Source organism: Nomascus leucogenys, chromosome 14, assembly GCF_006542625.1.
Source record: "Nomascus leucogenys isolate Asia chromosome 14, Asia_NLE_v1, whole genome shotgun sequence".
In the NCBI taxonomy this organism is placed as follows: Eukaryota; Metazoa; Chordata; class Mammalia; order Primates; family Hylobatidae; genus Nomascus; species Nomascus leucogenys.
The window spans coordinates 57258132-57270905 of NC_044394.1; the positions used below are offsets into that span (position 1 = coordinate 57258132).

General features: G+C 48.8%; 1 protein-coding gene across 2 annotated transcripts in view; it reads right to left on the minus strand.

Annotated features, from left to right (window-relative positions):
* PRKCA (protein kinase C alpha) overlaps positions 1–12774 on the minus strand; it is a 515514-nt gene that overhangs the window by 72256 nt on the left and 430484 nt on the right. For both annotated transcript variants that reach the window (XM_030828485.1, XM_030828486.1), the window contains 2 exons: positions 3647–3784; positions 808–981 (listed from right to left, as the gene is read on the minus strand). In XM_030828485.1, coding sequence (XP_030684345.1) covers positions 808–981; positions 3647–3784 — 312 coding nt within the window. The remainder of the gene's footprint in view (positions 1–807; positions 982–3646; positions 3785–12774) is intronic.

Below are 12774 nucleotides of genomic sequence, written 5' to 3' on the forward strand. Positions count from 1 at the left end.
AGACTGGCCTGGCCAACATGGTGAAACTCCATCTCTACTAAAAATACAAAAATTAGCCAGGCGTGGTGGCAGATACCTGTAATCTCAGCTGCTTGAGAGGCTGAGCAGGAGAATCCCTTGAGCCTGGGAGGTGGAGGTTACAGTGAGCAGAGATCGCACCATTGCACTCCAGCCTGGGGAACAGAGCGAGACTCCATCTCAAAAAATAAAAATAAAAAAGCCAAGACTGTGAGGTTTTTTTTGTATCCCCAAGTCTTAGCACAGTACCAGGCATGAAGAAAACCTTTCATGGAAATATTTGCTGAATTGAGGCCAGGCACAGTGGCTCACACCCGTAATCCCAGCACTTTAGGAGGCCAACGTAGGGGGATCGCTTGAGCTCAGGAGTTTAAGACCAGCCTGGGCAACATGGCGAAACCCCATCTCTACTAAAAATACAAAAACTAGCTGAGTGTGGTGGGGTACATCTGTGATCTCGACTACTTGAGACTGCAGTGGGCCGTGACCACGCCACTGCACTCTAGCCTGGGCAAGAGAGCGAGATCCTGTTTCAAAAAGAAAGAAAAATAAAAAGAAATGTTTGCTGAATTAAATGGCATGAATGCCAAGCAGAGGACATCACAGAGAAGGTATGCCTCAAATCTACCAGTGAGAGAGGTGAGAGGTGGTCCCCAGTCACCTCTGCTTGACATCACATCACACCTTTCTCCAGCCTTCTCCAAAGGAACAAGGATGCTAAGAACCTTTGGGCTGAGGCGTAGCTCTGAGAGCTGGGTGCTGCATCGCAGGGATCCCCAGGGTCCTTACCACTGTCTGGAAGCAGGAGTGCAGCTGCGTCAAGAACGGGGGTTTGTCAAGCAGGGCCAAGACTCGCTTTTCTACCATGGTGCACTCCACGTCATCATCCTGAATCACCACATCCTTCTTTAGGATTTTGATTGCATACAGTTCTTCTGTGCCCTTCCTGTCAGCAAGCATCACCTGAGAACACGTCAAGAACAACCTGAACACTTGTAAGCACACATCTTGGGGGGCGGAGGGAAGGAACCAGGCCAGATGATGGCTCAGTGACAGTTTGTGCACCTTTGTCAATGCGGGACATAAAAATATTAAACTTTATGTGCAAATTTGGAAATTCTACACATCACTACAAATTCAGTCTCTCCAGCATTTGCGAAACTTCAACGCTGCCAAGGTTTGTAAATGGTATAGGCCACTGCCACATGATGGCACTATTTTGGCTGCTAAAATGAATACTCAACATTCTGTATCAGGATTAGTCTGGAATTATGCACATTTTTCAGGAGTATCCTTAGAGTGAAAGCTGACTGACATTTATAATCTCTCAAGTCAAGAACCTAGGCTTGAAATCAGTTTCTGGGTCTATGAAATGTGGGGCCACAGAAACCAAATAAGATACAGGCAAATTGCTGAAGACCCCATGTCAGTATCTCTTAATGATTGTATTTGCTTACTACAAGTGAACATTAAATTTTTAGTTGTGAAAACTATTCATCAACCAGCATTTCAGAATATCCCCTCTGTTCCGAACACTGAGAAATAGTAACACACGGTGAACCCACTATAGTTTTTTGGATGCAGTTGTTTTTAAGGAAGTAGAAACCAGGTGAGGACTGTGCACTCTGATCTGAGAGACCAAACAGATGCCTCTTTATCAACTAAGATGGACCCTAATGTCAGAGGCATTCGAACCAGAGCAACTCCATCTTGAATAAGGGATGGGAAAACTAAGGCTGAGATCTGCTGGGCCGCATTCGCAGGAAGTCGGGCATTCTTAGTTGCAGGATGAGACAGGAGGTCAGCAGGGCTAGTATCACAAGACACAGGTCAGAAAGACCCTGCTGATAAAACAGGATGCAGTAAAGAAGCCAGCCAAAATGCACCAAATCCAAGATGGCAATGAGAATAACCTCTGGCTACCCTCACTGCTCATTATATGCATTATTAGCATGTGAAAAGACACTCCTACCAGCGCCCCAAAGTTTACAAATGCCATGGCAATGCCCAGAAGTTACCTTATATAGTTTACAAGATGGAGGAACCCTCAGTTCTGGGAATTGCCCACCCCTTTCTCAGAAAACTCATGAATAATAAAACCCTTGTTTAGCATATGATCAAGAAATACTTCTAACTATACTCAGTCAAGCAGCCCATGCTGCTGCTCTGCCTATGGAGTAGCTGTTCTTTCATTTCTTTACTTCTCTAACAAACTGACTTTCACTTTATTCTGTGGACTCGCTCTGAATTCTTTCTTGCTTGAGGTCCAAGAACCTTCCTCTTGGGGTCTGGATCAGGACCCCTTTCTGGTAACATTAAAGTTAAGGAAATAGTTATCTATGGGTTGAGGATTCAGGGCCCAGCTGGCATGGCAAATTTCTAAATCCCTACAGCTACAAGATAAACCACTCTCGCTAAACTCCCTAGCAGTAGGAGCTGTCAGGCCCCTCCTAACTTTAATTGACAACTCAGATCACTATGACTCAAACTGGACAGAGGACTGGCCTTACAAACATTCTTTTCTGTGATGCAACTGCAGACCTTAAGCCAGTTTCAGCAGCTTGCAGAGCCTGCACACAAACTGTTTTTGGGTCCTGTGGTTCACCTTTTGATCTAAAGAGCCAACTTCCACCTTTATTTATTTATTTATTTATTTATTTGAGACGGAGTCTCCCTCTGTTGCCCAGGCTGGAGTGCAGTGGCATGATCTTGGCTCACTGCAACCTCCACCTCCCAGGTTCCAGCAATTCTTCTGCCTCAGCTTCCCGAGTAGCTGGGATCACAGGTGCACATCACCACACCCAGCTAATTTTTGTATTTTTAGTAGAGATGGGGTTTCACCATTTTTGCCAGGCTGGTCTCAAACTCCTGACCTCAAGTGGTCCACCTGCCTTGGCCTCCCAAAGTGCTGGGATTACAGGCATAAGCCACCGTGCCTAGGCAAATTCCACCTCATTTTAATGCTAAGTCCCCACCCCAAAGTGAACATGAGATGCACGGTACATAGATGTTCATCCATTGTGCCTGTGCAAGGCTTCCCGCACAGATAAGTATAGCTTCCCCCCAAACCTGTTGAATATGGATGACTCTACTGTGTAACATGGACCCTGTGAGGCATAAAACCTAACCAGCCCTTTCTCTCCTCAAAGAGAGGGCACCTTCATTTCACACCACAGACTTTCTTTTCCGGGTTTGCAAACTGCTATCACCAATAAACCTCTCCTTTCTACCATTTAGGCATCCTGGTGGTCTTCTGGATGACTGTACAAATCACAGGGAAATCTTTTTTTTTTTTTTTTTTTTGAGACAGAGTCTCACTCTGTCTCCCAGGCTGGAGTGCAGTGGTGTGATCTCAGCTCACTGCAAGCTCCGCCTCCCAGGTTCACGCCATTCTCCTGCCTCAGCCTCCCAAGTAGCTGGGACTACACGCGCCCACCACCACGCCCAGCTAATTTTTTGTATTTTTAGTAGAGATGGGGTTTCACCATGTTAGCCAGGATGGTCTCAATCTCCTGACCTCGAATCACGGGGAAATCTAATGTGCTATTCTGGAAACTGCGGGGAGAACAAAACTGATTTGACATACTCTGCAGAAGCCCCTGCAATTTGCAGATGACTGTCCTCTTACCTTTCCAAAACTGCCCTTCCCCAACACCATGAGGAAATTGAAGTCCGTGAGTTTCACTCGGTCAAGGTTGTTGGAAGGTTGTTTCCTGTCTTCAGAGGGACTGATGACTTTGTTGCCAGCAGGGCCAAGTTTGGCTTTCTAAATAACAAGCACAAATGGGAAACATGTGGGTCATTTTTCTGGGGAAAGAGTGACAGAAACCACCACGTTGTAACTGAGTTTAATGTTTGCTTGGAGGTGGGATGGGGTGAGAAAAGGAACAAAGGGTGAGGATTGAGTGTCTGTTCAGATATCAGCAGCTACACTCACCCTACAGGGAAGGTCTGCAAAGTAGCAGAAAACTGCTCTCCCTATTCAGAGACAACTCTTTACATAGTCAACCTAGAACTGATGGCGTGGGGATCCGTGTAGGCATGGTTGGTTGTAATTCTAGTATGTCAAGGTTGACTTCTTGGGAAAAAGAGTGCTTCGGGTCCATGAACATAATAAAGGAAATAAACTGTGTACTGATGCTTTTCATATTTGTAGATTTTACTATTTAAAATTAATCTGCATAAAGGAAAACTTGTACCCACACCAAAAGAGAGGAAAATGTTCTCTGGAGAGGAACTGCTTAAAATGGCAAAGCTGTTGGGATGATTCACTGCATTTCCAAATGCACAGTAAGAACAGGGGTTGGGTTTGTTTTTTTTTTTTTTTTTTGGATTTTTTTTTTCCTTTAAATCAAGAGTTGAACTCACAAAAAGACATGGTGATGTGCATAAGAAGAGATGCCAGCACTTTGGGAGGCCGAGGCAGGTGGATCACCTGAGGTCTGGAGTTTGAGACCAGCCTGGCCAACATGGTGAAACCCCGTCTCTACCGAAAATACAAAAATCAGCTGGGCATGGTGGTGCGTGCCTGTAATCGCAGCTACTTGGGAGGCTGAGGCAGGAGAATCGCTTGAACCGGAGGGCAGAGGTTGCAGTGAGCTGAGATTGTGCCATTGCACTCCAGCCTGGGAGACAGAGCAAGATTCTGTCTCAAAAAAAAAAAAAAAAAAGAAAAGAAAAGAAAAGAAAAAAAAGGAGCACAAGATGCCCTTTGTGACTGAAGAATATCTGGTCAATGCCTGGCAGGCGAGCTACCAGAGGAGTTTTCAGAAGCTCTAGAGGGGGCCCTGCCCTCACGACTCTCACCAGGGCCTCGGAATCCATGTCAAAGGCAAAAGGTAAAAGGGCTCAGCAGAAAAAGGAAGGTAAATAAACCCACGGGATGTCTCACTGTTGCCGAAAGAGCCCTGGAGAGGCCTGGCCCACAAGACTGAATTTTGAACATCTGCCTGACGGGGAGGAGCTGGTTGTAAGAAGCGTTAGCTGCTGACAGGTCCAGGACCCCGGCCCCTGGCTAGACCTCCACAGCCACATCCATGAGCCCTAGGGCAATGATTCTTGCCTTGGATGCATTCTTTTTTTTTTTTTTTTTTTTTGAGACGGAGTTTTGCTCTTGTTGCCCAGGCTGGAGCGCAGTGCAGTGGCACAATCTCGGCTCACTGCAACTTCTACCTCCCAGGTTCAAGCGATTCTCCTGCCTCAGCCTCTTGAGTAGCTAGGATTCACCACCACGCCTAATTTTTTGCATTTTTAGTAGAGATGGGGTTTCGCCACGTTAGGCAGCCTGGTCTCAAACTCCTGACCTCAGGTGATCCACCTGCCTCGGCCTCCCAAAGTGCTGGGATTACAGGCATGAGCCACCGTGCCCGGCCCATTCTTAATGAGAAGGTGCACCTCCCTCCCTAGTGCAGCAGACCTGAGCTCTGGAGCTCTTGCCAGGAACTCACTCCAGTCAACACCTTGGTGGTTACCAAGATGATGGTGAAGGAGGTTAAGGAAGGCACTCAAGGGGCTCTACTACGGATCAGCAGCAGAGAAGGCTTCCGAGGAATCATCCATCGTCCCTCTTGGAGCACCACCATGCCTTCATCCCACAAGTACTGATTGAGCCCCCTTGTGCTCTCTTGGGGAGCCTCTGCATTTGCAGGAGGAGTCCCTGCTGATACAGGAATTCAGCAGGACTGGTTTCACAAGATACAGGTCACAAAGAACCCCTAATAAAACAGTCTGTGGTAAAGAAGCCAGCCAAAACCCGCCAAAACCAACAAGACAATGAAAGCAATCTCAGGTCTCCTGGCTGCTCATCGTATGCTAATTATAATACATTGGCATGCTATAGGAAACTCCCGCCAGCACCAAGACAGTTTACAAATGTCATGGCAACATGTGGAAGTTACCCTACATGGTGTGAAAGGGGAATCCTCAGTTCCAGGAATTCTTGCCCCTTTCCCAGAAAACTCATGAATAATCCACCCCTCATTTAGCATTTGATCAAGAAATAACCACAAAAATAGCCAATCAGCAGCCTGCAGGGCCGCTCTGCCTATGGAGTAGCCACCCTCTTATTCCTTTACTTTCTTAATAAACTTGCTTTCACTTTACTCTGTAGGTTTGCTCTTGAATTCCCTCCTGCCCAAAGCCAAGAACCCATGCGGCCTCTTAGGCTGAACCCCAGTTTTGGGGTTCACCCTGTGACACTGCCAGCTGTGTCTAGATTCCCAACTGTAACAGTACTTGGCATAGGACATGCACTCAGCTCTCTGGCCGAACAGATACAGAACTGAAGCCCAAATGTGCGTATCAGATGCTGTGCTGTTTGGCGATGCTTTTCTCCGATAAGAATAACTTGCTCGTGGCCAGGCATGGTGGCTCACACCTGTAATCCCAGCACTTTGGGAGGCCGAGGTAGGTGGATCACGAGGTCAGGAATTCAAGACAAGCCTGGCCAACATGGTGAAACCCCGTCTCTACTAAAAAAATACAGAAATTAGCTGGGCATGGTGGCACGTGCCTGTAATCCCAGCTACTCGGGAGGCTGAGGCAGGAAAATTGCTTGAACCAGGACCCAGGAGGCGGAGGCAGCAGTGGGTGAGATTGCGCCACTGCACTCCAGCCGGGGCTACAGAGCAAGACTCTGTCTCAAAAAAAAAAAAAAAAGAATAACTCGCTCATACAGGGATGAAGTCTCAGGGCTTGTGAACATGCTCTGATGAGTTGAGTGCCCCCATTTGACCAGAGACATTAAAACATGAGGGAGAGATGGCCCTGATATTTTTGCTTCCAGACTGAAAGTGTGAAACACAGTTGAGTTCCACCTCTGTTGGCAGCATGTAGTGGAAACACCTGTGAATTTGGGGCCACTGGAAACGTAGAAGGCCCATAAAGATAAAACAGGAACTGTGATGCTACACATACTGGCCTGCCCACTTCGGCGGGGCCAGCCCAGTCCTCTAAACACTGGCCCCAGCAACGATTCTAAGTTGAGAAACTTCCTAGGCTGTGTCTACATTTAATTTTTAATTTTTATTTTTTTGAGACAGAGTTTCACTCTTGTCGCCCAGGCTGGAGTGCAGTGGCGCAATCCCAGCTCACTGCAACCTCTGCCTCCTGGGTTCAAGTGATTCTTCTGCCTCAGCCTCCCGAGTAGCTGGGATTACAGGTGCGCGCCACCAAGCCAAGCTAATTTTTTTGTATTTTTAGTAGATATGGGGTTTTGCTGTGTTGGCCAGGCTGGTCTCGAACTCCTGATCCATCCGCCTCGGCCTCCCAAAGTGCTGGTATTACAGGCGCGAGCCACCGCACCCAACTGGCTGTGTCTAAATTTAAAAGAATAGATAGGAAGTGCAAATTTGAGATGAGAATACCGACTATGCCACCCTGCTCTGCACTTCTGACTTAGAAAAAAGTTATCAGAAAGAGGCACAGATTAATTGTATTTTCTCAGGATTCACAATAACACCTGAAAACACCCAAACACAACTGACTTGCTGATCTGAGGTGCTTGAAACTGTTGAAAACCGCTTTCACCTGAGTGAAGTTGCTATTCATACTACCAATGAATGCCCAGCTTCCAACTGTAGCACGTGGTTCTACCCAGCTATGCTCGACTCCTCTGACATTCCCAGGCAGTCATTCCTCCTTCCTCCTTTGACACTTCACCAACACAGTCAGGGGATGTGGGCTGATGCAGTGATGAGCCTCCAGATAGGCAGGGGACCTTTTCTTTCTTTCTTTTTTTTTTTTGAGATGGAGTCTTGCTCTGTCGCCCAGGCTGGAGTGCAGTGGCGCAATCTCGGCTCACTGCAAGCTCCGCCTCCCAGGTTCACACCATTCTCCTGCCTCAGCCTCTCCGAGTAGCTGGGACTACAGGCGCCTGCCACCACACCCGGCTAATTTTTTTGTTTTTTAGTAGAGACGGAGTTTCACCGTGGTCTCGATCTCCTGACCTCGTGATCCACCCGCCTCGGCCTCCCAAAGTGCTGGGATTACAAGCGTGAGCCACCACGCCCGGCCGGCAGGGGACCTTTTCACACACATTGCCACCTACCGCCTCACTGCAGACATAACCTAACGACGGCCCTTGTGAGTTTCATGTTATCATCTTAGTCTGGTTATAAGCATGAGACATTGCCCACAGTCAGGCTAAAGGCTGACAGAAGCATTTTTATATTCAAGTACTTCTGAACTTATTTGCAATATGACCTTGGCCTCAGGTCTCAAATCAATCACCAGGTTTGAGAGGAACATCCACAAAGGAGACACCTGCTCACACAAGGTGAAGCTGGGCAGAGGACGCCATAGGCTTCTGCTCTGTCTGGGCAGATTCTTTTCAGCCAGAAGCAGAGCTGAGTTTCTGGAGGCTGGTAGAGCAGGCAGCTGGTTGGGAAGGAGACAGACCGGTGTGTGGGGTCCAGGGCAGGCTGACCACATCCATATCAGAGAGGTGGCTTCTCAGTGGCCTGGCCCAGAAGGTCGGAATGGATTTCTCCCCAGCCTCAGCCAGCCCTGAGATCAGAGCAGACCCAGCATCTTCATGCCCTTGCTCCCATCAAGAGCAGCACTTCTGTTCCCACTACAGAACACACTTCCTGAGCCATCTCCACGCTGCCACCTGCAGGCCTTGCTGCCAAAGGACACAGAGCCATCCAATGCTGAGTTTTCGAAAGCAGCTCTTTTAAGGTAGGAAACTCCATAGTATGGCAACCTCAGGGGTCTGGGCCTGGCTTTGAGCAAGTCCCACCTTCAATCTGGGTCTAATCAATGCTGGGGTTGAGGGAGACAGCCAGTGGATATCTGAGCAGCTACGTCACTGGGGGCGGGGGATGCCTGAGGGCAGGGGGACAAAGAACCATATAGGACTTCCAGGTGGGCAGGGGCGCCAGGGCAAGATCAGATGCAGCGCGAGGCTTGACCTCCAGACCTTCGGTCAGCACCTCCGTCTTCCTGAAGACACAGTCTTCCCTGGCCTGCCGTTTCTCCTCCACCCCTAGCCTGGTGACCTCTCCCACTCCTTCAGGTCCCAGCTCAACTGCTATTACTTCAAGAAAACTGAAACAGGAATAATACAAGGTGGTAGCAGGAGAACAGAAAATTCCAGGCAGCAGTTTCACAGGACTAGCAAAAAAGAAAAAAAAAATGTTGAAATAACTGTGTAAGCTAGGGGCCCACAAGACCCTAAACATCAGGATGTGGGCCAAGCTGGCTAAGACCAACTGGACCCAACATGGTGCTGGATTTGACCCAGCTTCACCTGGGACCTCACTGTCCGCTCATTAACATCCTCAATCCTCTACCCGCCAGTGCCATGGCCATTCCAGGAACACCAATATTTAGTGTAAAAACAGGTGGCACCACATTTCTGAGAAATCTCCACCTTTTTCTGGGAATCTTCAGGAATATTCCACCCCTTAAAGAAGCCCATAAAGGTAGCAGGCCCCAAACCGCCTTGCATGCCACTCTCTCTGGAGTATGCCTGCCTTTCCCTTTCTTGAGTGTGTACTGGTCACTTTGCAATAAATCTCCATATTTTCACTATTTTCTGACTCATCCTTGAATTCCTTCCCATGGCAGTATCAAGAGTCTGGACACCGGCTAAGTTCGAGGTCCCACCAGCGTTTCGGGACTTCCCCTAGCCCACCGGCATCAAAACCCCTCCCCAAAGATGTCCCGTTGCTCTCGCTGGCGGGCTACTGCTAAAATGACAGCAGGAGCCACGCACGGTGGCTCACGCCTGTAATCCCAGCACTTTGGCAGGCCAAAGCAGGTGGATCACCTGAGGTCAGGAGTTCAAGACCAGCCTAGCCAACATGGTGAAACCCCATCTCTACCAAAAAAAAATACAAAAATTAGCCAGCATGGTGGTGGGCGCCTGTAGTCCCAGCTACCTTGGGAGGCTGAGGTGGGAGAATTGCTTAAACCCAGGAGGCGAAGGTTGCAGTGAGCCGAGATTGTGCCACTGCCCTCCGGCCTGGGTGATAGAGTGAGACCCTGTCTCGAAAAAAAAAAAAAAGACAGTGATCCTGTCCTGGATTCACTGGCTTCCCACACGACAGAGAGAAGGCTGAGCGCTTTGATGGCTAGGAGGAGACTCACTCTGCTTGTCTCTGGGCTTATTTCCCACCACTCCCTCCGCCTCGGTCCCAGCCATGCCAGCCTGCCGCAAGCTCCCACCTGCCTTGTGCCTTGAGACGCCAGCTCCGCCCTTCCCTCTTCTGCTGTTCACAGTCATCCTCCACAGTGGTCTTCCTGAAACCCCAACACTCCTTCCTTCTCCCCATTAGCTTTCTTCCCGGAACCCGTTGACACCTGACTGCAAGTCTGGGAGGGCAGGGGTCCTGCTGTTCTGTTCACCTTCAAAGTCCAACTCAAGTGCCTCCTTTTGGTTTCTCCGGAATTTCCAACCTGCAGCAGACAGGGCCCCACCCATATCTCCTGAGCTTTCTGTCCTGCACACCTGCGAACACCTGAGGGTTCCATTCAGGCCAATCCTGCAGAGGGAGCCCGAGGTGCCTGAGTTATGGGAACGGGAAGCCTGTTCCAGAATGTTCCTCCAGCTCACAAGAAGACCGAGATCCAGCTGCCCACAGTGGTCACCAGCTTGAGAACACACCCTTGGCTGGGTCCTCCCCTTCCCTGGCTCCCATCTCTACTCCCCACCCATGTCTCCTGGAAGTCCTTCAGGAATGAACTTCTGAAAACCGTGGGGCTGCGTCAGATTCTGGGGAACCTAACACACACATTTCTTCTTGGAATTTTTTTTTTTTTCTAGACGGGGTCTCACTGTTGCCCAGGCTGGAGTGCAGTAGCATAATCATGGCTCACTGCAACCTCAACCTCCTGGGCTCAAGTGATTCTCCCATCTCAGCCTCCTGAGTAGCTGGGACTACAAGCATACATCACCACACCCAGCTAATTTTTTTTTTTCTTTTGTAGACATGGGGTTTCATCATGTTGCCCAGGCTGGTCTCAAACTCCTGAGCTCAAGTGATCTGCCCACCTCAGCCTCGCAAAGTGCTGGGATTACAGGTGTGAGCCACCACACCCAGCCTCTTCTTGGATTTATTGATCTGTCTTCCTCACTAGCCTGTGAGATCCTAGGAGGTAAGGACCAAGTCTTGCTCAAGTTTGTATCTTGAGACCAAGCACTATATCAGGCACATACGTTGAAAACTCAGAGTTCTCTCTCTCATTCATTCACATTTGTGCTCATTAAGCACTAAGACTGACAGAACTGACAGAGGCCAACTTGTAGCCAGCACTAGTTGGCCAGATGACAAACTAACATAAAAAGGCAGCTGATAGTTAGGTAAGCTGGTGCAGACAAGCAGCCCAGGACTCCATGCATTTGCATCTTCATACAGAATCTGAACTTTTTCTCTCAGGCAATCACTGTTGATGCTGGGACAGCCACAGAGGTGCTGGGAGGGCTCTCCTGCCTTTAGGGTGGTTGGCCACATGATGACCCTCCCCAGAGGCCACACGAGACTAGTGAGCCAGGCCAGCAAGCTGAAACCATGCCCTTGGAAGGGTTTCTCTGAAGGGCTATTCCTCTGCTGAGAAGTCTGGCTTGCCCAAGATCCAGCTAGGATCTCTGGCTCAAGAGCAACAGTGAGCCCTGAGCTGACCATTTTTCTTTCTCCGAGCTTTTTAATGGATTGTTTGGCAACTGGCCTCCCAGCAGAATTAAGAGATCTGCCCTTCCTGGCTTGTATATTGTTGACATAACTCTAGTTGTCATGACTGTAATTCAGACTTCACCAGGAGTGCAAATAAAATCAATATACGTCTAGGGATAAAGCTGAAGCCAATAGCCTAACTGCAGAGATTTCAGAAAACCTGAGGAAGTAGAAGAGTAAGTGTGCTGGCATCCTTTACTCCAGCAATGCAAACATGGCCCAACGTGGCCAGACGCCCTGCTGGGGGCCTGAGCAAGTGGAAAATTCTGAATGCAGAGGATGAAATGCAGAAATGCAGAATGTCCCCTGAAGATGAATGAATGCCCAGAGCAGAGCATGCACTGGGCTGCTGACCTCAAGCAGATATTGACTCATTAGAAACACTCCTGCTGATGTGTCCCAAATCTTGAGTCCATCTCACTCATTTCCAAGTTAGGTTAAGAAAGCGGTGGGGGACCAGGCTCTGAGCAGCAGTCAACAGGCTGGAGACCCCCATGGCTCTCAGTACTGCCATCCTCCTGTGAAACTGTCTTCCACCCCTGCACCAGGAGGAATCCCCTTTCAGCTCTGATGATGTTTGTTCAGTTCTTTTTTTCTTTTTTTTTTTGAGATGGAGTCTCGCTCTGTCACCCAGGCTGGAGTGCAGTGGCGCGATCTTGGCTCACTGCAACCTCCGCCTCCCGGGTTCATGCCATTCTCCTGCCTCAGCCTCCCGAGTAGCTGGGCACTGGTCCTAGGACCAGCAGCATCAGCTAGAGGCTTGGCAGAAATGCAGACTCTTGGGCCCCACCCCAGATCTACTAAGTCCAAACATGCATTTTAAAGAAAATCTTTGGGTGGGTCCTGTGCACATTTAAGATTGAGAAATGCTGATCTAAGACAGTTTGGACATTTCTCCAAGTTCCAACATCCCTGTCAAATTCACTCGTCTCTGAGACCCTTTCCACCATCCACAATCTTCAGTTATTATATAAACCCAGTGGGCAACTCTGGAAAGAGCCCTGAACTTGGATTCCAAAGAGCTCGGATCAAATCTTAATCTTACCATTTTTGCTCTGTGACTCTGGACAAATGACACTGC